Genomic DNA, 24,857 nt, shown 5'->3' on the forward strand with positions numbered 1-24,857 from the left:
ACAATGTTCAAACATTAGAGAAAAGTCGATTACAATACCCTCACATCAGTATTCTCATCACTGACCAGTGACGTAATGCAACAATGGCTTGTTGGCATTTATGTCTACCCAGGCTGAGGATGACTTTCTACATAATTTCATTTCATTTGAAAGAAAAAGCAGGTTAGGTTGGGCTTTGGCTGTCTCAGATTGATGGTACTTAAACCTTATAGAAAGTCATTTTGTCAAATTCTTTACTTGCAAGTACTATATTGCCACAGAATATGAATGGTAGTTTTATTTTAGTGCAGCTTTTTCCCCCAGTCACTGGAAATATAGCCTATATAGGTGCCTCCCCAGCAAGGCAGCCAGACACAATATTTTAAACAAACTGCAGCCAGTGGCCCACCTGGGGTTCTCACGTAGCCAAACTTCCCTTTAAGCTGTGGCTACAAGTCGTCTTGCTCAGTTGGCCAAGTTGTCTTTTTCTTAGGCTTTTGTAGGGGAGAAGCAGAAATCCTGTAATGCCCATAATATTGTATGCCCTAGTTTATAGCCATCTATATTTATATATCATTACATGTAACAAATATGTTAATTCACTTTTGTTGAAGTAGGTTCTAACCAGTTACGATTTCTCACTGCCGCATTTGGTGTTTTCCCCCCCCCCTCCAAAAAAAGAAAATAGAAAAAAATTGAAAATTGTTTAGAGGGACAGTCCATTAATCTATTCTCTCGTCTCTAGGGAACAAAACAGCAGGCCACTCATCCCCAGGTCTCCTTCCCTGAATGTCCCTCAAATAACTGGTACAATATTGCCCTTCATGCCTCAGCAGAGCCGCAAGAGGTGTTTGCCACCCTGGTTTTGAATGCTGGCCACCTGGCTTGTCCTGCTGGATGAGAAACAGCTGATTTGAGCATAGTGGCACATTTTGCATGGAGGCAATCTTGTTACCAGAAAGCATCTTGCTGCTCCAGGCCATTTGATGTTTTTACTGGTGTGCAGCTGATACTTCCCCAAGTAACAAGCTATTTATGTAACTTCAGGTGCTCTCAGAGCCTTGCATGAGATCTAGTAATGGCCCACTGCTCTTCACTGCCACTCAGTGAAAAACATCATCTCGTGGAAAACTGGGACAGAAGACAAATACGTAAAGTCAAATATGTTGGTCAGGCCAGCGCTCAGCACCACCTCTACCCTGGGGAGGTGTGACAATGCCATAAGAAGCACAAATTTAATTTTGCAAGGCCCAAGGTGGCTTGTTTAGTGCTAGCTCAGGTACCTCGCTGGTGCACACGGGCAGCTTCGTGCTGCTGGTCAGAGTCCCAGCATCGTTTTAGAGAACAGGGCAAAGTGACTTTGACCCCATGCATGGTCCTTGATTCAAGTGTTAACCAAAATGGGATCCCCTGAATTTCAGATCTAAAAAGAGCTGAGGTGGGGTCTGCGCCTGCCCTGTCAGGCACAGCCTGCAGTCCTGCCCTGGGGGGGCAGCACTGAAGAGCAGAAGTAAAGAAGCCTGTCAAAGCAGATGCTTTTTGTAGGCAAGCTCCTAAGAGCTGATCACTCTATGTGCATGAGCTTTCCTTTTATTTTTTCTTGCTCAAGTGCCAAGCAGGGAGCAGATGGTACATTACTCAGCCTTAACTGGAGGGTAAGCAAGTGTGATTTTTTTTTTTTTTTAATTCAGTTGAGACCCTCATCCCATTTAGATTCCCAGCTCAAAGTCTATTTGTCTTACACAGAACTTGTACTTTCTCCCCCCTCAAATGCTAATCCTCTCCACACATATGCTCATTATGCAAAAGCATATGACAAACACCATCTGGGAAAATAAATAGCTCCTCAGCTAACCGCGCTGCTCCCTCCCTTTACGTCACCCACTTCACTATTGTCTCTCCTATTTTTATCTGCAAGACAGCAATCACTCAATCAAGCTATTAACTTAAAAGTGCCATCTCAGTCAAGCAAGCTGCAGATCCCAGGCTGAGCAGCAAAACCCATTCCATTTTTTGAGATGATGTGCATCTTTACGATAATTTGAAGGCAGCCATAGCACTGAGAAAAATAAGTGTATCTTTTAAAGGACAGTTGATATCACCGAGAGATACTAGTCCTGACCCACAGAAATCCATGCTTGTTTTTCAGCTAGAAGGTTACATTTTCTCCCTCCATGAAATATGCAGCTCTTGCCACAAGTTCCACCTCGTTTCCATGGATCCCTGAGATAGTCCTTCATCTCTGACAGTTTATTGCTCATACTGTTCAGAGACAGGCAATGGTGCTAAAGAGGGAATGACATTAGCCAAGTTCAGTGATTTCTCTAACCTCCATGTAGACAGGTAAGAACAGGAGTCGTGCTGTCACTAGTCATGATTGATTCATTGTCTGCCGGAAAGTTAATCAAAAGAAATGAGGATCGCACATGCAAGAGAAAGGCATCTCAGAATATTCTGTTTTGTACCAGTGGATTAGGAAAATCATCATGATGCAGCAAAGGAGATGTCTATTTAGCTAAATTAAACAGGATCCGCACAATCCAACCATATTGTGTTGTGGCTAAGTAACGAGGAGAAGTTCAAAATGCACAGCCAAGAGTCTCAGCGGCTGATGCTGTGATATAAAGGCAGAGCTTTGTAAGTACCCTGTAAGAATTGTGGGGCCAAAAACACTGCATTATTATATCTGTTTAGAAAAAATATGAGCCAGAATTCAATGATAACCTTATCTGAGCTACAAATTCTTGTCAATTATTATATGCTTGTAGGGACATGTTTAATAGATGGCAGAAAGTCCTTCTCATTTGTCCTCAGAGGCAGCGCTGATATTGCCCAGCTAAGAAATCCATTATATGGCTACAAAAGAGGCAATTTGATTTCATGAGCATGTGCCTTTATTATTTTAAGAATAATTCAACGTAGGCAGAGCAAAGCAGAATCTGTATGAAAAAAGACTGAGGTTTGCAGCATTTGCAGTTACCAGCCCTGTGGTTCTTCCTTCTCCTGGATGGTTTTTTTTTGGGGGGGAGGGAGATTATTTTTGTTTTCCTCCCCATTGACTCCCCTGTGAGTTTCGTCTCATCTAAGACAGAGGAGTTTAAGTTTGGTATGTGGTTTGAGTGTTGATGTTGCTCAGAATACATGTGCCTATGCAATACACACTCTGTGCTTCTGAATACACCCTTAACTCCCTTCTCTTTGTTGTTACAACAGACGAACCAAACTCCTGGAGTGCTCCCTCTGCCACCTCCCCAGGTCTGCCGGAAGTAGCTCTTTCCCTCGATGACATAATTTCACCATTATCTTCATCACACATAGCCCCACCCTCTGACCCTTCTCACCAGATAAGCCCAGAGGCAACATGGGATATCAAGAGGGAACACGATGTAAGGAAACCAAAGGAGCTTTCCGTGAATGGTCACAAAAAGAAAAGGTTAGGAGAACAAAGAGAAAGGTCAGCAAGTCCTAAAAAGGTAGACAGGTCAAAGCATGAAGAGGCTTCTTGGAAAGGATATTCAGAAGGCAAAAATAAGACCACTGATGGTGGCAGGCCCACCTCAGAAAGCAAAGTGGTGGGACACAGCATTATGATCGAGGCTGGCGCAAGAGAGCACGTGTGTGCTGGAACCAGTGATAAACAGTTTGGGAGGCTGAGGAAGCCGGAAAGCAAGAGAGGAGGATCTCTTAGCAAAAAAGAAGATCACAAATCCACAAATACCAGTGAGAAGAAGTTAGCTGCAGCATCCGACCATGTCAAGCTTGATACAGGTGCTACCAAGACGTACAGTAGCAACCGCTGCAGCTCGCCTGGAAGCGATATGGACCACAGCCAGAGGGACCCTGACGGGAAACCCAGCGAGTTCCCCAGGAAGGGACATCTCCACTCCATTGGCACTCGCAGCACCAACACCACAGTTCGAAAGGCAACGGTCTCCCCAGGGCCGTGGAAAATCCCTGGCTCAGATAAGCTACCTAGCGTCCTGAAGTCTGGTACTTCTGCCATGAGCAGATAAGCAAGGGACTGTTGCCCTCTAACTGTTTCAAACTGACGCAGAACATTCTTCTTAGTTTTTGTCTCACATTGGTTTGTTTTAATTTATTTTAACTATCATACATATACACAAAGCATTGAGGAATGAAAACATTAGTGTGTAATTCCACGACAATGTGCACAGTATCTAATAAGTTCAAAAGCATACAGTCAACACGGAGATTTAAAATCGACCCTAAAGTCCCAGTTCCATTTTAGGGACTTTGGCAGCTATGGAAGAAACCAAAACAATATGAAGGACAGTACATCAGAGAAGAATAGTGCAGTGTAGCTTTAGCATTTTTTTCCCACTGCATGAAGGACTTGGATTTCATTCAAACTTTATATCAAGAAACTGGAACAAGTTAGAGCAATCACAAACTGGAACATCGCCTTAAATAAAACTGCACGGAGCAAGCTGAAACCGAGAGAGGATCTTTTCATGGAGCTAAAATGTTGTAAATAAATTGTTCTCGACATATCTAGACAGGGGTTAAAGGGTTTCTTTGAAGCATCGTTTGGAACTGTACACCCATGACATGTCTCCACTGTTAACACTTCAGGATAGTCCATGTGATACCCTGTAGCATAGTTCACTGGGAGCTACGGGAGGAGTGGGGAATCCAGTGGATTAGTTTCTGTGATACCATTTCTACTGCCATTTTTGTGAACAAATCATGTTTCTGTACATCGGAAAGGAGTTAGAGTGGAGTTGTATTTGCAAATTAGTCTCAAAAGCGATTTACTATAGGTTCCCCGAATCCTGCGAGGTAGCACACAAACCAATTGGTCAGGCTCAAAACACAGACACCTGCAAGGCCCTTGCAATGAAAGGAAGAGTGCTACAGAGAAAAAGCTGCAGTTTCCTTAAGGAAAGGCCTTTCCCTCCTGCAGAAAACGAGAGCTTCACTTATCAACAGTGCTATGTTTCATACCCATCTACACTGAGTTAGGACACCCTCACCTTTCATCCCCTCAGTTTGGCAGAGCAGGTGCCTTTCAGGCACACATTAACAATAATTAGACTGGTTTCTGAACTACAGTTGTCGGTGTCCTCATTCAGTAAATTCGATATATTTCCATTTTTAAAATGGTTTCCATTTTATCATTTCTTCCCTACCTCCATTTTTTTTTGGTCTTTTTTTGGTTTTATCTTTCTTGCTTGTCTGTTTTGAATTTCAAGCCTTAAGTGCCAGGTAAACATTCCAGTCTGCCTTCACAGGAAATAACTCCGAGTTCAGTCAATCAGTCATTATCTTGTTTAAAAAGATGCGTGTATGTCTGTGTCAGCGTGCATATGCTTATTTGTCTGTCAAAATTAAAACAAAATCCTGGGCAATAATACATTGGTAATTTCAAAAAAAAAACCATAAAGCTAAGTACTGTCAAAATTTCATATTTAAAAATTATTGTTCTCTAGCAATCTTAGTTCCTCACATGCTCTGCTGGAAAATTAGATTGAGATTGGCTTTGTTCCAAGAAATTAGCACATTACTGTATGTCTCAAACATTGCACTGGACTGAGAAATTTATAGGCATGTTTCTTCCTGTCCAATTATTTGAAAAGCCTCAAGTCAAGGATTTTGCAGCTTTCAAACAATTTTTTTCAGAAAGAAAAATCCATTTATAATTTCTAAAAAAGCACAAGTCCATGTAGCTGTTTGTAAAACTCTTATTTAATGGAAAAAAAAAATCTTTATCCCCTGAACTAGAATCCAATATAATTTGCCATTAATTTATTGAATCTGATTTTGGACAATGCTTCTGTAGTGTAGATGCACGTCCCAGTATCTTATTTTTATGTATAAAGAAAGCAAACAATGAAATCTGACAAACAGTTGAGATTATGCTTGCATAAACTCTAATTTGCACAGTTCACAGCTACTCCTTGTGCAGTAATTGCTTTATGCAGCTGTAATCAATAACCTGTGAAGACAGCACATCATCTAAACCCCATTCCAAATAATATTTCTGTGTAGTGTTAGCTGTGAATTTACCCTGTACAGCTCTATCTCTATAAATATAATTCCATGTATTAATAGTCACAGAAAGGCTGTAAGTGAGCAACTATTTTTATGAAACGCACCACTATGGATAAATTAACTTTTACAGAAATCTTGTTTACTGTATGATATTCTAAACCACTGTCAAATAAAATATATATCCAAAAATCTTTCTTTTTTCAATTGTACATAGTCTGTATTAATTTTGAGTAACAGGCTTCAATGTTTCACTGAGAAAAAAAATCATTTACATGCATATGAGTAGAATTAATTAACTACTGCACTATAAAAAAAGGGAATGCTCCATTTTGATTTCTTGCTCCAAAAAGGGGTACAATTTACGAATAGAATCATAGAACCGTTTTGGTTTGAAAGGATCTTCAAGATCATCAAGTCCAACCATTAACCCAGCACTGCCAAGTCCACCGCTAAACCATGTCCCTAAGCACCATATCTACACATCTTATAAATACCTCCAGGGATGGTGACTCACTCACTTCCCTGGGCAGCCTGTTCCAATGCTTGTCAACCCTTTTGGTGAAGAAATTTTTCCTAATATCCAATCTAAACCTCCTCTGGTGCAACTTGAGGCCATTTCCTCTTGTCCTATTACTTGTTAGTTGGGAGAAGAGACTAACACCTACCTCGCTACAACCTCCTTTCAGGTAGTTGTAGAGAGCAATAAGGTCTCCTCTGAGCCTCCTTTTCTCCAGACTAGACAACCCCAGCTCCCTCAGGTGCTCCTCATAAGACTTGTTCTCCAGACCCTTCACCAGCTTCATTGCCCTCCTCTGGACTCTCTCCAGCACCTCAATGTCTTCCTTGTAGTGAGGGGCCCAAAACTGAACACAGTATTTGAGGTGCGGCCTCACCAGTGCCAAGTACAGGGGGATGATCACTTCCCTAGTCCTGCTGGCCACACTATTTCTGATACAACCCAGGATGCTGTTGGCCTTCTTGGCCACCTGGGCACACTGCTGGCTCATATTCACCCAGCCATCGACCAACACCCCCTGGTCCTTTTCTGCTGGACAGCTTTCCAGCCACTCTTCCCCAGGGCTGTAGCATTGCATGGGGTTGTTGTGCCCCAAGTGCATACACATGTAGGTCACCAAACAAATTCTGTACAAGCAAGTTAAAGTATGAGGCTACACAGATGCAGAGAAATCTCTCCCTTGGTTCAGAAACCCGAACTCTTATTCTCCTTCCAGTCCCAGGAGACACAGGACCAGGGTGGCCAGACTCCCAGCACTGAGAGATGACTTCTGAGCGTATACCATATATACAAAAGGAATCTGGCAGCTCTAACTAGCCCTAGAAAGGTTTGTTTACAAGCTGAGTGAAGGGGGCGTAATTTGATTTCCAGTTTACTTTACAGAAACAATGTCTCAGAAAACATCATAAGGGTGTAAAAATAATGCTATGCCGACAGCCTCTTCTGGGGCCTAATCCATCCCTTGATGAACAGAACAGAAAAATGCTCCTTACCTTCAGTTAGGCAAAATAAATCATCAGTTTACAGACCGTAGGCACTGTAAGATGTGCTGGCTGGAAAACTACCAATATTTTTCACACAAATATGACAATTTTTAAAATAAATATTTCCTCTTTCCTTAAAATAAAATTTTCTTTAAAAAATAATTATTTGCCTTCATACACCCTGAGTCAGTTCCTGCAGAGCCTCGTTTTTCAGAAGATTAATGTTTCACATAAAAAAATTCAACCAGCTGAACTAATAACACCATTTTTCATTACAATAAACCCATAACAAATTTAAAGCGTCTTTAACACACCGAAGATAGTAACTGCTCTTTAAATAGCCACCATTTTCATGGTCAGAATTCTGAGTATGGGCCTGATTCAGACCCAGAGGTATCACAGAGAGGTGTGCTGAAGCCATGCAGGCTCACTAGTACGTTACTCTGCCCAGTCTAACTTTTTCTGTTAATAACATGTCCTTTTTCTTTTAAACATAGTAGTACAGTGTTTGCATTGCATTGCCATTCTTATGACCCCTTTTTATCTATTTTTTCATACCTATGCAATAACATGGGAAACTGGATGTTTATTTTGACGTAGATTCTCTGCTCCAAACTCCAGTGTATCGGTTTAAGTAAGCTTGCCTGCATGTGATCAGCAATGAACATTTGGGGAGGAGTTTTGGTAAAATCTCATAGGCAGATGTTGGTGCAGACCTTTTCTTAATCAGTGTCAAATGTTGGCTCCGGGGTTTGCTCTCTTTCCAGGTATTTCTCTGCTCAGTAGCTTTAGGAAGTGCACACAAGCAGCAGGGCCTGGAAGAGCAGATCTTCAAACAAGTTTAATAAAAAAAGCCAGAAAATTTAACAAGTCCCACAAGGTCTTGCCAAAGATGCCATCTTTTCTTCCAGAAAGCTTCTGGACTGACAGCACTCTTCATTTAGGTACAACAGAACACAGGCTGCACTGGTTTCACTACACCACCCTCCCCTAAACAGAAGGGATATTTGTAGCCATATATCTACCTGCTCTGTGGCCTCGGTCATAAGACTGCCCACAACTTAGCACCACTGTGGATAGCTGTCTGCTAGGAATTGATGCAGAAGTTCAAACATGGCTCCATTTCTTAACTGATATTTTTCATCTCCCGTCTGAACGTGCAGCCAACCACCATTGCCAAGAATTTCTCATCTCCATCAAAGATCAGCTTTAGCCTGATTTGTGCCATCTCTGCTGAATATGAACATCTCATTCTTAGCCACCTCTACATGCCAGGTTCCCTCAGCACCAACATATCTATCGTGAATCTCTCCTCTTCTTTCACATCTCCCCACTGCTTTTGTTCTTAATCCTGACTCTGAGGTAAGTCCTGTGGATTGATTCTTCCATTCTCCATTTTCCCCTTCTGTCCCTCGGAACTTTGTCTTCCTCTTTTTTCCTCTTTCCTTCTGGACCCCTCTCACCAGCTGAAATCATTTGCCACTCTCAACCTCTGCCTTACAGTAACTTACCTTACATTCTCAACGTCTGCCTTACCTCAACCTCTCAGCAGCTCCTCATTACACACCTCTGCTGAGAGGTGTCATGACCAGTTACTGACACTGGCCAAGTCGTTAACATACTCCTGCGTGTCATGTAAACACACAGACATACCCAACACCTTGTATTGAAGCCCAACTCAAACCACCTGGCTTGGCCTCCAAAAACCAGCAGAGGTTACTGATTAGACTTATTAACTCTACATGCAGCCAGTAACTCCCTTTGCAAGTATAAATAATGGTTTTTTCTTCAATGCTTAGAGTTAAATGTCTGTACTGATAATGATCCAAGCATTCAGGCCAGGGTTTGTAGCTGCAACATGCTATGATCTCTACTGGAAGTCTCCAAAATCATTTTACAAAAACAAGGACAGGCAAAGCCACAGGCATATTTCTGTCTTAGCCACTACGCTCTTTTAATACAACACTGCTGCAGCTGAACCATGGGGCCAGAACTGCAGAGGCATAAGTAGAAGAGCACACCTCAGCTAATGAGGATGCTGCCCTCCATGTTTCTCTTTGCTTGGAGGGAAGCTTTGGTGTGAAGAGGAAAAGTTTCTTGATACACTGCCATGGAGCTCAAAGTTAGTGAAGGCTTTGGACTTGCCCAGGGATGACTGATCTCATTAGGGATTTACTTCACAGTTCACTTCTGTAAGTCTCCAAAAGAGTCCTTTCCTTCTTTTGTCCTCTTGACGCCTAGGACATTTTCCATAATTGTTGCTAAAAAGGCCACACAGGCAAGGCAGGCTGCCTACTCTCATGACTAATAGAGGGCCTGGAGACAATTTCCATAGCTGTGTCACACAGGGCTCCCACCCCCACGTCTATTAGACTCAAGGACTCCCAAGGCTGTTTCTCCATCTATCACATCAGAGCTAAACATCACCTTTACCTTCCCAGCTGTCACTGACACAGTGAGCCTTTTTAATTAGCCATTACTCCCAAAGCAAAATCCAGCGCACCATCTGGCCAGAAACACCTGTGCTTCAGGAGGGGCCAGGACTCAAACGTCACCCATGTCCCAAGCCCCTCGCTGGCCAGCCTGTGGGTCCCCTGCTCAGCACCCAGGACTGGCTTCTCCCTTGGAGTAACAGCCTCCCACCACCACCCAAATAAGTATCTACAGGCTTTGTGTAGACCATCACCCTCCCATGGCCAGCACAGGCATGCACAATCTGGTCTCCCTGGTCCCCAAATATTTTTCTTAGCTTTTTAACAGCAATGACGTGATTGCACATTTATCTCCATAGCTGGTACCTAAGCTTAGAGCAATTTTTTTTTAAACATATTGTCAGGACACAGTAACATAAGCAATATCTCTGAATTATAGCCAATCTAAAAATGATGTCCTGTCCTTTCCTGCCTTCAGTGCCTCTATGGCAATAAGTCACTCTGCCAGTTCAATTAATCGATGAGGAGAGTTTTGCTTACAAGGTACAAATAGATCTCTTTTAAACAGCTGAGGGAACACCAGTGCACAAATACCCACAAAGGCCTGTATCACTACCTTCTATTCCCACTCAGGAACTTCCCACTCAGGAACTTCCCAAATATCTGTGTCTGAGATGGGTGGCTGTCCCTCTCAGGGAAAAAACAAACACATGAGGATGCAGACTGATAGAGAAAGCTATTGTTCTTCCATAAATGAACTGCTCTAAGTGTTTTAAAGGTAGGAGATATTTAAACTGAAAAAGTAAGCAAGAAAGGGCGTGGTGAGAAAGAGAAGTGACAGGTCTTTCTGTGATGTGGCTGCTTGCTGACCTGCTCTATTTTTGACTTCTTCAAGCTTAAAAATAAAAAAAAAGATGACCGATCAAACATGACAAATGCTGCAACAAAGCACTGCAAGTTTTGGGGACAGCAAGAAAGGATATTCAGTGATTACACTTCTGAAAAAAAATTCATTAATTTAAGTAAAAGCCCTGGTTAAACACAAGGAGAGGGATGGTGCCAGGGGAGAGGAGAGCACACTGTCCTCTGCCCTCCCTGGCAGCTCCAGGGTGCTGGTGGGCTTTTCCACACAGACTAATCTTTTAGTTTCTCCAGTGGTTGCAAGCCACGTTGAGTGTCCTCAGCAGCGTGCTGGCACTCCAGTGACAGCCCAGCAGCAGCAATTACTTCCCTACAATGTAGGAAGTTCAAGAATCCAACCCCTGTGATGCTTCTGTTTACCTCTGTGCCCCAGGACTGCTGAGTACCATCAAGGGACAGCCTTGTTGCCCACCCAAAGATGCTGTAGATGTGGAAGCAGTGGGAGGAGTCACTAAAACATGAAAGCCAAATCCAGACCTACAGTGAGAGCCCCAGTGCAGCTGCAAGTTGGAAGAAAGGACCTGAGCAGCCGCAGAGCCACAGCTACAGCAGGAGACCTAGCAGGAGCGAGGCCGGGTCACTGGTGTCCTTCTATCCCTCCCCTCTCAGGAAATTGGGGTCGTTGCTGTCACTGAAGCCACCTGCATTTTTACACTGCTTTTCTAACACTCTACAGAAAAATGTAGGTTTTGCTTCCTGGATTGCCCTTTGCTTGAAAGTAGTGAAAAACAACAGGCAACCAAACCAGGCCAAACCACCCTCCCCTGCCATCACCAGGCGGCAGGGCTGCCCATGGCTCTGAAGTTTCTATTCATACATATGTATGAAATTAATGAATTTTGATGTTTGCACTTTCCCAAAGTGATTAAAAACTATGCCAAGAGCTTTAACTAAAGTATTTAAAGAATTGCAGTTCATAAACCATAAAATTGTTCACCCCGTCTCTAAACCAACAAGTATAAAGAGCTACATTTATGTACCTACTTAATTCAGCAAGAAAATCAGACCTTTTCCTGCATAGTCCACAAAGCTCACCATGTACGAAACACCTATTTCAATTAGCACTTCACTCACTCCAGAAGTTTTCAAAAATAAGCCCAGCAGGCAATATGGAGCACTGTAATGTATTAGTACAGAATATTTCAGAGTGCCTCTCAAACCTCCAGCATCATGAACAATAGTGATCGATTACTCTTTTATATCACCCCAGGAAAAATGAATGCGAGCATGTGCTTCCTCCTGAATGACTCCTGACTCCTGTATCCCTAGTACTGCACAGCTTTCCGGGGTGGTTGCTGTTAGAGACATGCCCCAAGTGCCACCATGCCATGGCGGCTGCAGCAGGTCACAAAGCTTTTTGGAGGCACCTTCCCATCCGACTTGCACACCAGCACCGCAGCATCGCCCCTGAACCCAGAAGCACGCAGAGCCGTCCTGCATGGGATCCAGCTGAGAGGGGGTTACCAGCCTGGGCCGTGGGGCTGCAGAACAGCTCTGTGTCCCTGGGCATGTGGCACTAAGTCCTACGTTGTGACACCTCCCAACAACTAACACCTAGCAGCACAAGCCCCCAAACTAGCCTTGTGCCAAGGAGCAAAAGCTTTTTCCCTATTCAAAACAGTTTATCCCCTGATCCTGTTTTGGGGCATCCAGCCCCCTTAACCTGGCTGCTAATTCACTTGCCATACTGATTTATAGCAGGGCACTCTTCCTGAGAGAGGGCAGCTTCAGCAGTGCTCCTGCCCTGACTTCATACCCCAAAATACAAGATAGCCTTCACATTGAACAAAACGGAAAGAGCCCAGCCCCAGGCTCTGCTCATATAGCATCTCTGGAGGATCAGCAACCTCACTGCCTGTGAGCAGCCTCTGCCCAATTCCCCTCTCTCTTCTCTCATCCTGTTCTCTTTATACTGAACGTTTTTCATGCTGGCATACAAATGCAAATGAAGCCTGAATTGATCCCCTCCATACCTTAGGTCCCCTGAGGTTAACAAGTAGGTCTCTACTTCACAGCTTTATAGGTGCATTATGTTCTTTGATTAGCAGCTCCTTCACAGACTAAATGGCTTTGAAATACATTCAGAAGGTTTGATACTAGTGTTTTTAAGACTGATTGTTAAAGTGTTTTGCAAATTACATAGAAATTATTCATATTTCAGCCCCACTTATAAGCACTAGTATCCCTGAGCTTCGTTAGCGACAGCAAAATGCCAGCAAGCACCCCAGCAGTGGGGCTGGAGGTGACAAGGTGACAAGTGCGTTGGGCCTGGGTACCACCAGAGCTCTCTGCTCTTAGTCAGACCTTCCCGCTCAGGTGCCCATGCTCTGCTCTGCAACCTTCATTGCTATCACAGCTGCTGGATACTCCAAAGGGAGTAAATGATGGACCAACCTAGTGACAAATCCCCCCTGATTTCCCCATTCATTTCAGGCATTTTCCTCACACCAGGAGGACCCAGTAAATAACGTACACAGCAGCATATAGCTCTGCCACCATCAGCCCAAGAGCAGGCTTGCCTGCTGTAGGGGCCTGGACCGTGGGAAAGTTATAGAGAGAACATACCAGTACACTGTTATGTAACAGCATGAGATAGCAAGAAAGCATAGGGATGTGGCTTGCTTAAGTTTATAGTAAGTATCCAATTAGAACAGTAGAAGTGGCACGCAGCCAGATTGTGGACAATACTTGTAGCCAATAGTTTAGTGTGTAACCGTTACATAAGAGAGTATGTAGGTTATAAAAGTGTGTGTTAACCAAAATAAAGAAGCTACTAGAGCACCATATTGGTGTGCTGTAGTTCCTTCCTCGCGCGGACCCCAACACCTGCGGCAAACTACACTGGAGAATCAGATGCTGATTTTCACCATCCAGGTCTGGGTTGCCTCCTGGTGACCTGGCCAACATAGAAAAGTGGTTGGGGACCTCTGATCCAGAACTGGCCATGTAAACATTGCAGGCTCAGATGGAATAAATGGGACCCACGAGTCAAAGCAGGGTAGTATGGGCTGATGCTATACAACAGTAGCAATTACTCTCACATCAAGCTACCAAGCACAGGAATATCGGCCGGCATAGCCTGAGGGACAGTAAGGAACTATTACATATTTTTTTATAAAAGATTGTATTGAAGTAATAGATAAAAAAGCACAAAGGCAGTTGTAGCATGTGAAATATGAAGCATGAATTGACCCGTTCATTTTAATGGCATCTCTTACTCCCTTTTCTTGCAGTTAGAGACAGCCTTTGTATGCCAAAAAGCCATGAATGGCCAGAGCTGCTCTGTGGGGAAGAGGGGAAAAGTTAGATGAAGTGGGCTGCTGCTGACGTTGCTTTGTGCTCTTGAACATGCGCAGGCGCCCATACACGCATCCGAAGCAGAGAGACGCAGGCAGCTCTGTTGCTGGTGCTGACTCTTCCTCGCAGCCTCACCGCTGGGAAAGGACAACTCGCACGTGTGATCTTCATGATCACTCCAGCCCACGGCAGGCTTGCTGCCAGGCTGCTTGGGACCACACCACTGGCACACAGGGTAAGCCAGCCATGCTGGCAGGACCCTGCTAAAGCTCTTCTGCTCTGTACACTGAAGTGTTTATAGGCAAGAGGAAATAAACTGTATAATGCAGTGCTGATCCTCTGAGCTTTAGCAGTAAGCGTTAGTAGAAAATGCAAATGTCATATTTTCTACTAAGGTCTTTCAGTAGAAAAGTGATTCACCAGCATAGTAAAAAACATACTTTAAGAGGAAAAAATTTTGTCCTTTAAATCATATATAATACACATAGTTACAGAATTCTTATAATTAGCTAATATCACACCATTGTAATAAATTATTGTAAATTACCTTGTAAGTATGTAACCTTAGGGAACTACCAGATATTTTATGATGTCTAATGGAATCAAGGCATGAAAACACAGAATAAAACTGACACAGAAGAAACTACCAAGTCATAAGAACTCAAATCACAGCAACACAGTTACATAGGCTGACCCTCATCCTAAGTAACCCAATGGGCATAATCCATAAACAGCAAAGAAAACTACAACTACATAAATCTATGAAAATAGGGTTAGAAAATCAAGTTATAAAAAATCACTCAAACTTTGAGTCTTTGGCAGAGAAGAAATATCCTCCCTCAGGCTGGTATCTGTCCGGTATCTGGTCAACCTAACACCAACTAGGGTCAGCTTCACAAGAACAAGACTTTTCAGCCAGGAAGTTCTGTAATTTCTTCTCTGTAATTTCTTTCCTGTGTGATATGGTCTAGGCAATCCTGCTCCGGCAGGGGGATTAGACTAGATGATCTTTCGAGGTCCCTTCCAATCCCTAACATTCTGTGATTCTGTGATTCTGTGTGATTCTCTGTGTGCTCATTATGCAATGACTTTTTTCCAGTTTGAAACTGAATTTTTGACTTTTCTGTTTCTTCCAGCATGACAGTTAACTCTTTTGTAGTGGGTCACAGTCAAGAACTCAAAGGACACATAGCCTTAATCAATATCGGGAATTGGTAATCAATGGATTGCTGTACAGTACAGTCTGTACTGTATAGCAAGGAGCTCTGAAAGCACGAATGTAGGATGGCAGCAGAGGAATTCCCCAAAGGATACATTATAGGAACAGGATGACACTGGGTCCCAAGGTCAAAAACACAAAGCACAAATTACCAATTAGTGGACTCAAAAGGAGTGCAACTCCAAAAGCCGTGAGGAACCTGTTTTTAGGGCACAGCAAAAAACATAATGTGAAATATCCTGCATAGGGTGACATCACAAACAAGCAAGAAGGTACAAAAGACACTTACGGACCCTACAAGAACAGGATCAAAGGAAGAAGAGAGAAAGGAATTGCTCCAGCACCATTTCCCTTGGTTGAGGACTCTACACATGATCAACATTGCTGCATAGCTACAGTGGTTCCTCCATCACCTCTGGCAGAGAAAGAGCTCTGCCCTTGGATTTCCCATTTGCCACATTCTGCCACTGCAGCTCAGAAGTCATCTCTATAAGGTTATCTTTTACTATATCACTGGGTAAAGGAAATCAGGATTCTAAGAGCAATATGTGTGTGTGTGTGCATGCCCTTTCTGCTCCAGCTTTTCCGCATGACAGGATGATGCTGCAATGCTCAGATGTACAACAAGTCATTATGGATTCGAGGCAAGTCCTCACTCCCTGTAAACATTTATACACTATAGATCAAGTGAAACTGAGAATACCCAGTAGCCCAATGGTTAGGAAGATGGATGTTAGTGTCCCAAGTTCAGTCCCTGCTCCAGAGACTAATAGGATATGAATGCAGAGCAGGATTAATCTCATCCAAGTTTAGATATCTACATTACTGTTACTCATTCTAGGCTGTTTACAAAGGAGACCAGTAGGCACCTTTAGAAAGAGATTTGTCCAACACCTTTAAGATGAAATTAATTGTCCTGCAGAAACATCTAAATCTTTCCATTGACTGGAAACACCGTGCAGGTTACTAGCTCCACGTCACGTCTGACATCTCAATTTCTGAAGTCAGGATAGATAAATCCCTACTAAAATGTTCCCAGATGCCTTCAATTTCAGACATGTCCTGAGTGTATCTATAGGATTATGCTGCATTAAGGAGATAGCTCTGGCTGAACCCTCAGGGTTTCCCTGATTATTAGTTATATTATCTGTGTGCAACATTTCCACTCAGTCGCCCATAGTCGATGACGCAGGGACTCAGCCCCATGAGCAGTTAGGAGATAGCTGAGCTCCAGTTCTGATGATCTGGGGTAACCGAGAGGATTGCCACCAGCACTGACAAGGCAGAAAGGTGACCAGGCTCTTCTGAGAATCAGGACCTTCCTACCAGGGAGTCCTGCTGAAACCAAAACTCCCAGTGTCTGCTATTGCCTCCCTGCGCTGCCTGCGTGGCCTCTGCCTGCTCCTGCCCCTGAGTCCTTTGAAGCAGAACACACGTGCAATGCTCAGAAAGTAACACGAAAGTGAGTAACTGTGGATGTCACAGGTTTATAAGACCGAATATTTTGCAGTGCATCTAACTAGCAGGTAATTACTAATGTGTTTGCAAAGGTGTCGTGTTGGTAACTTCAAGTCTCTCTTTCTGAAGTTCACATTTGCATCACAGAACCTGTGTCCTTTTCCCGACGAGATGACGCTGCTTTTCACCGTGATGTGCATTCAGGCGTCTAGAGACAGCAGTTCAGGGTTTGGTGTATAGCTGTTTGATAGATAAAAATGTGTGTTTCTAACACACCACGCACACGGTTTCCCTCAGAGTGCAATCCTGCATGGGTCATCACGGGTCCATCCTTTCAGGTACTTTTGCCTAGAACAAACCCATCAATGCGTCTGTCCCTGACACACAGTCCCCCATCCCAACCTCAGACTTGTTTACCTTTCCTTTTTGCAAACCTCCTGAATTACTTTGTTTGGTCTGCTTTTTTCCTCCATAAATTGTCCTTATGATTTTTTTTTCTGATTTAAAAGGATATCAGATATGTTAAAAATCTAAGCCCAGGTCTCTCAAAGATGTTAAAAATCTAAGCCCAGGTCTCTCAGAGAAATAGGAGCAGGTTCTTACAGAATATGGAGGAAATCAATACCTGGGTACTCCCTTCTTCCTTTGGGGACACAGAAGTATAAATTTTTTCTACCTCATTGCATGCGTGGTATGATTGGTGAGGAACAGAAAATGAAGCAGAACTTTCCTGCCCAAACAGGGCACAGCAAAGAGGATCTATACGTGCACACACACACACGCACACTCACAAAAACACATACCAATAGTCGCACAAGCAGCCCTGCTCAGTCAGAGTTTTGCCAGTAAAGTCTGTGTAGGTATATTCAGCCCTGAAGCTCTCTCATACTGGGATCATTTTGGCTTTCTATCATGAAACCTGAATTTTGCATTTGACATCATTATTTTTATTAGGTTAACCATGTGCTTGTATTTATCTATATCAAATTATTATTCTATTCTCAAGGAAATAAAAGGTGTCCTATATGAAGACAATGAAGTGAGAGTGCTTAGTGAGCACCACCTGTACCATGCCTGAATCCCAAGACACTCTTTAACTTCCTCAGTTTTCCGAAGGACGGTTAGGGGATGGTTAACAAACAAAGTGATTAAAACTGTTATCCCCTTGCAGCATAGCGTGGCATTGGTAGAAGAGTAGGATATTACAGTCGTGATATGCTGAGCATCTTAGTTGAACTGTGTTTGTCTATTCTAGAATTAACCCATCCATGATTTCTCATAAGAAAAAAAGGAGACTGTAGCACTACCAAGCAAAGTCCATAGTTACAATATATTTTCACCATTCACAGCTCAATATGACACTCCGTTGCTACCAAGTAGGTGACACAATGTACAAGTTGGGACACACCGGAGGTAATTTTTTATTTCTTACCTAGGTGATATCTTAAACAGTTGTATTTGTAGCCTAGGGATTTTGAGAATGGGAATTCAAAAGGATTTTTTTTCCTAATCCCTTTTACCAGCTACAGAATTTTTATTTACTTCTAATATTTCCTCCAAGGAAGCAAAACCCCTTTGAATTAAAGTAATGTTAGTCGTCTATTACCTGATAGCACAAAGAGAGAGAGAAATTAAGGACTAACAATATTCTGAAACTAGCATGACCTTAAATTACGGCAGGTTAATAAATCACTTCAAATGTAAATCTCTGTCTGCTTCCACCTTGAGTTCTGAATACCTTTAATCAAGTAGCATAATAGAAATTTTGACAATCAAAGGCTGTAACTGCTGGTGGAGTGGGACTACAAGTTGGAGAGACAGCTGGGACTTAAAGTTTGGGCTGTTCAACAAAAGATGTTTTGGAAATTCAGTCTCTCAGGAACCTGTAAAACCTAACAAAGTGATGGAAGATGTTTCAATATTTAACAAAAGACATTGTAAAGCTTGTAAACCCAGCATGGGTGATGCAGGTGGGAACTCAGACACACCAAGGAGATAGGAAGGGAAGGAAGAGACTTTGGGGTGAGTCACAAGAGCGATGTTCATGAGCACAACTGCATGGGATGAGCTGTGGCAGCATGTGTGCCAGTGGGGCTCTTCTGTAATGCCATTGCCCTGGGAGGAGAATGGCTGACACCACCAGAGTTCAGAGATCTGTGTCCTGCAACACCAGCACATACAGCTTTGTGCAAAGCCAAGACTCATTAACCTTAGAGAACCAATGATAAACGTGAGGTTTCTGTCCTGCTAAGGAACCTGAGGGCAGCCGCAGTAGTAGCATCCTAATGCCACTGTCCCGCAGCAGCTCTTTGAGGAAGCTGAGGCAAAGTTCCAATGTCGTTCCTACGGTTATCTTTAACTTGAACTCAAAAAAGACTGGTATGCATCTGTTTTTTTTAAAAAAACTATCTCTAGTATATAGTATCTATATTGTAGAATGGATTGAGAGCAGCCCTGAGGAGAAGGACTTGGGGGTGATGGTTGATGAGAAGCTCAACATGAGCCAGCAATGTGCGCTTGCAGCCCAGAAAGCCAACTGTATCCTGGGCTGCATCAAAAGCAGCGTGGCCAGCAGGTCAAGGGAGGTGATTCTGCCCCTCTACTCTGCTCTCGTGAGACCCTACCTGCAGTGCTGTGTCCAGCTCTGGGGCCGCCAACATAAGAAGGACATGGAGCTGTTGGAATGAGTTCAGAGGAGGGTCACGAAGATGATGAGAGGGCTGGAGCACCTCTCCTATGAAGAGAGGCTGAGAGAGTTGGGGCTGTTCAGCCTGAAGAGAAGGCTCCGGGGAGACTTTCTAGCAGACTTTTTACAAGGGCAAGTAGTGACAAGATGAGGGGGAATGGTTTTAAACTGAAAGAGGGTAGATTTAGATTAGCTTTTAGCAAGAAATTCTTTGCAGTGAGGGTGGTGAGACACTGGAACAGGTTGCCCAGAGAAGCTGTGGCTGCCCTCTCCCTGGCAGTGTTCAAGGCCAGGTTGGATGGGGCTTTGAGCAACCTGGTCTAGTGGTAAGGTGTCCCTGGCTGTGGCAGGGGAGTTGGAACTAGATGATCTCTAAGGCCCCTTCCAACCCAAACCATTTTATGATTCTATGATTCTATACCAAAGATCTGCAAATGTAAACAAGCAGAGTTTATAAGCCTTACGTGTGAAAATCTGGGAGAAGACAGACATAAAGGCCAATTCAAGAGGGAGAAGAAAATTCAGAGTGGCATTACCTGCTTCACACACCTCCATGCCCACATGGAAGTTGTACTCGGCTGCTAAATTTGAGGTGTTTTCATGTTTTTCTGAGCATGTCCTCATTCATGCATTTAATCTCTAGGCTCTTCCTAGTGAGGTACAAGGCAGCATAAGGCTGACGGGTTTTCTCCCTGGTTATCGATATTACTGCTTACAGTCACAAAACCATCCTCATCTTAGAAACATAATTTGTGGGTAAGCCTGTCCCTCCATGCTTAGGAAGCTTCTAAAGGGGCAAAACCCCTGTATCCTTACAAGAATAGTAAGTTTTATAACACTCTTAATCATATAAATCAGAGAAAACTCCCTATGAAATAAAAATGAAAGTTTGGCTCCACTGAAATCAAACATAAACCTCTGATTTCAGGGCAGACAGAATTTCACAGAACACCTGGAAGAGTAATGAGCTGTTATGGCCTGTTTATTACAGCACAGGGAGAAGCACCCCCCGCCGAGTACTGGGCTACTCGAGCACTTCAAGCCTTTTACAAGGAACATAAAAGCCAGTGACCTGGTGCTGAGTCCCCTGCTTTGGCTCTCTCCAAAATGATAAGTAATTCTTATATATCACAGAAGACTTCAGCACATTCTAGGATGCAAATATCTAGATTTGCTCCATCCAACGCTTGCTGCAGGGGTGCTGAGTGCTGCGGCACCGCTCTGCCCTGCCGCAGGGAAACCCGGACCCCTCCAGGCAGAGCCACTGAGGTAGCTTGGTCATGCATTGCCATGTTACCTCCAAAGCTGAGCTGGCCTGTGAGTCTGCGTAACCAGAGTCACACAGCACTATACTCAGCTAAGAAGCGTGATGCACAGCAGCCATCTCTGATTATCAGTGTAACGTATGCAAGGTGGATCATCTGCAGTCCAGATAACCCATTCACAGAGAACCAAAAGCAGGCTTGCCAAGCTGTCCTTCCCTGCTGCTTCACGTCCCAGCAGAGGTAACATGAAAGACACTTCGGCCATGGTTTTGTTTATCTAGCATTTTGTATTTGATATATAAACCAGAGCACACTAAATGCATATGTGTGTGCATTTGTATGCAGTTACGCATGTTTGAGCCAATTTCTTACAGCGGTTTGCACTGATAAATTATATCTATTGCTGGTCCTTCAGGTTCCTTCTGGTTTTCAGCAGAGGGCCTGGGAAGTTAGCTCAAGGGGAAGGGCTGCTGCTCTTTAAACACTGCGCTCCCCTCTCCAAGAAGTGCAGGTCTCAGGAGGAGGCAGAGCCTGGCTTGCAGGGGATGAGTAATTGCCTTCTGGAAGTGAGCTGCAGCACTCGGCATAGCTGTGCCTTCAAAATGTAGTTTTCAGTCCCCATCTGCAGGCAGGATGGAGCAGAGCAGCTCAGCACCCCAGATGGGCTGGGGGGCACTGGGCTGAGCTGGGGTAGAGCCATGGCACTGCAATGCAGGATGAAGAACAGCCCCGCTGCGCAAATCACAGCAGACAAAATCTCATCTACCGTTCATCGCGTAATCACCTCCCAGCCAACGCTTTAAGGGTCTGGTCTCCTTACGTGGCTGTAAATGGGCAGTTGTTCTGCAGCTCTGCCAGAGAGTCAGGCTGGGGGATAAGTACAGGTCTGCAATACGCATACACGCCTACATTGGTAAAATGGCAGAAAGTAATAATTTTAAAATTAACGAGGAAAAAGCTATACACAGACACACGCCATATCTGTGCACACGGGGCAGAGCAGGGGCGTGGGTGGAGTGCGTAACACCAGGGATGCAGAGAAGAGCAGCGCAAAGCCCTGCGAAAAGTGGGGGACTGCATCGAGTGCTCGGGCTGGCGCCTCGCTCCGGTGACCAAGAGCACCCCCAAACCACAGCAGCTTCCCAAGTCTCACACAGGACTGGAATTTCATGGCAGCTGAAAGAAGAAAGTGAACTACCTGCCCAGACAGCAACATACGTATCAACTGCATAAGCAAAACCAGACCGATTCCCAGATTTCCAGCTCAAGGAAAGGTCTGTACACATGAAGAATTTGGGGAGAGGGGTGTGTGCGGTTGAGCTGCGAGCTCCAAAGCACCTGTATGGTGGCCCACTGCTCCCTCAAACACAACCACCAAGCTCCTGCCTATACCAAAAATTTTGTCTGCTTGATAAATTGGTGCCCAAACCCCAAGGCACGAAAATCTTAGAGGCAAATTTTCCTTGCTCCCTACCTTGAAAAACAGTGATTGAGAAGAAGGTTTTTAGCTTCAGCCCAAGGCAAAAGGGAAGTACAACTCAATCAGTACTTTCAGGTAAGAGAATATTCCCTTTAGCTGAGGAAGCACAAGGAATCAGGAGGTTTTGGTTGAAGTCCACCTTCCAGCTCTTCCTCGTGTTAGGAGGTTCCACCATTACCTAAGCACTCTCCTTCGCTGCTGATGGACAGCTTTCTAATATATGCAATATTACTCAAACTTGTTAGAAGTCATTTAAAAATCCCATCAACCATCAGCAAACTGAAAAGGGGAATATTAACCCCTAATTCCAGCTAGTCAAGAACTGCACTTTCACTAGTTTCTAATGCAAATTAATCTGTAATAAGTTTGTCTTAATTTTTTTTGTGGTGACACAGTCCTTTAATTAATACATTTTTACAGCCAAAGTAATGAGTTTTCTCTATCATATCTGTCCGATAATATATCTTCTAAGAAAATGAGATTAATGATTGTTTTAAAACATTGGCTTCATGATGTTTTTCATTTCATTTATGATATCTGCATAGATAAATCAAAAAAAAACCCGTTTCCATCACCCTCCCAGAATGGGATTAATTTACTATAACGAAAATGGATGGGAGCATCAGAAGTGCTCGCTCCAAATATGCTCACAGTGACTAATACCGTGAATATGAAAAGCTATCTTAACCGATTCTAAGTTGCAGATGGATCTTGGCAGAAAGGAAGTCAGAGGAAATGAATGTAATCGCTGCAAAATATGTAAAAATGACAGAGAGAGGAAAGTCTAGACAATGTAAGATGATTGCCATGCTCTCCAGCTTGGAATGCAAAGCTCGTCTTCTGATTGTTCTGCGGTTTATTCTGCCGAACACACATCGCTCTTCGAACCCATATGGGCAAGTAATTTGCCATATGTTTTAGTACATGGCACGACTACCCGGAGATGTACTACTGCTAATGCTGCAAATAGAAAAAAGCAAGAAATGCCACCCATGTCTCTCTGATACACTATCAAGAGGGTGGAGTATTACAGGGTTGTTTTTAAAACAAATACCAGCCCTCTACGTGGTATCTTCTCCTTCTCCACGCTCGTAGCCATGTGAGATCTCCCTGACTCCCAGAGCCCTGGGACCACGGAAAGAGATCTGGGGTTTGGGTTGATGGCAAGTTGAATATGAGCCAACAGTGTGCTCTGGCAGCCAAAATGGCCAACCCTCTCCTGGGTTGCATTGAGCACAGCATAGCTAGCTGGTCGAGGGAGGTGATTGTCCCACTCTACACTGCACTGGCGTGACCCCACCTTGAGTCCTGCATGCAGTTTTGGGTGCCTCAATATAAGAAGGACATCAAACTGTTAGAGCATGCCCAGAGGAGGGCGACCAGAATGGTGAAAGGCCTCGGGGGCAAGACTTACGAGGAGCGGCTGAGGTCACTTGGTTTGTTCAGCTTGGAGAAGGCTGAGGGATGACCTCATCACAGTCTACACCTTCCTCAAGGCAGAGAGCAGAGGGGGAGGTGCTGATCTCCTCTCTCTAGGGACCAGCGATAGGACACATAGAAATGGAATGAAGCTGCATCAGGAGAAGTTCAGACTGGACATTAGGAAAAGGTTCTTCTCTGAGAGGGTGGTCAGTCACTGGAACAGCTCCCCAGGGAAGCAGTCATGGCACCAAGCCTGTCAGCGTTGAAGGAATGTCTGGATGATGCTTAGTCATATGGTTCAAATTTAGGTAGTCCTGCAAGGAGCAGGGAGTTGGACTCGATGACCCTTATGGGTCCCTTCCAACTTGAGATATTCTATGATTCTGACTCCCCACCATCCAGGTCCAGGAGTGCACGGCAGCCTCCTCAACCTTGCATGCAGAAAAGACACAGGGACAGACAACCCCCTCTCCTCCCACCCTTTGTGAAACATGGGAAGAAACCCTGGGCACCAGGACTTGATGGAAAACACCTGTGCTCCATTCAGCTTGACATCTTTCGTCTCCTACCCCTCTGCCTCCCTACACCACGCAGAGGTTACATGAAGTATGAGTAAAACTGTTCTTTTCTACTATTATTCTCAACAACATCAACTTTCCATCTACTCGGCTTTGAAACAATGAGGCAATGCCATCTTTCTGCAGGGAAAACCTGTTCTCCTCAAGATCCTAGCTAGTAATTCTTGGTCTTGTCCTAAGTCTTTCTTCTCCCCCCATGCACCCAGCACACGCTGCTCTCCTTCCCTATGTCTCAGCAACCCATTTGAGTGCTCCTCCCAGCCACATCACGATTCCTCTCTCTTTTCTCCCAAGTTCGTTCACACATGAACAAGGCATTGATGCATCATAAAACCAACATCTCCTGCAAACCTTAAAAGAAATTTTCAGCTGATGATGGCTAATTCAAAGGAGGGTGTGGAATCTCAAAAATTCTAAATATATTGAAAAAATCTTCATATTATTGAATGGAGCATCTAAATAGCCTGTACAACCTTGTGTACTTACCGCTGTTATGTTTGTCTGATACACCGTTCACCTGAATGGTTGCTAAACTTCAGGGCATCCTGGTTTAAATCAGGCGGTGGACACTCGCGCACAGGGTATCTCTGGTCTTTTGAGTTTGATTA

General features: G+C 44.0%; 1 protein-coding gene across 4 annotated transcripts in view; it reads left to right on the top strand.

Moving 5' to 3' along the window:
• MAGI2 (membrane associated guanylate kinase, WW and PDZ domain containing 2) overlaps positions 1-6,148 on the top strand; it is an 823,074-nt gene extending 816,926 nt beyond the window's left edge. For 3 of the 4 annotated variants that reach the window (XM_068400692.1, XM_068400693.1, XM_068400695.1), the window contains one exon: positions 3,193-6,148. In XM_068400692.1, coding sequence (XP_068256793.1) covers positions 3,193-3,992 — 800 coding nt within the window. In that variant the 3' untranslated portion in view covers positions 3,993-6,148. The remainder of the gene's footprint in view (positions 1-3,192) is intronic. The other variant, XM_068400694.1, reaches the window with a different exon arrangement.
• The last annotated feature ends 18,709 nt before the right edge of the window (positions 6,149-24,857 follow it).

This window comes from Nyctibius grandis, chromosome 5 (assembly GCF_013368605.1).
Source record: "Nyctibius grandis isolate bNycGra1 chromosome 5, bNycGra1.pri, whole genome shotgun sequence".
In the NCBI taxonomy this organism is placed as follows: domain Eukaryota; kingdom Metazoa; phylum Chordata; class Aves; order Nyctibiiformes; family Nyctibiidae; genus Nyctibius; species Nyctibius grandis.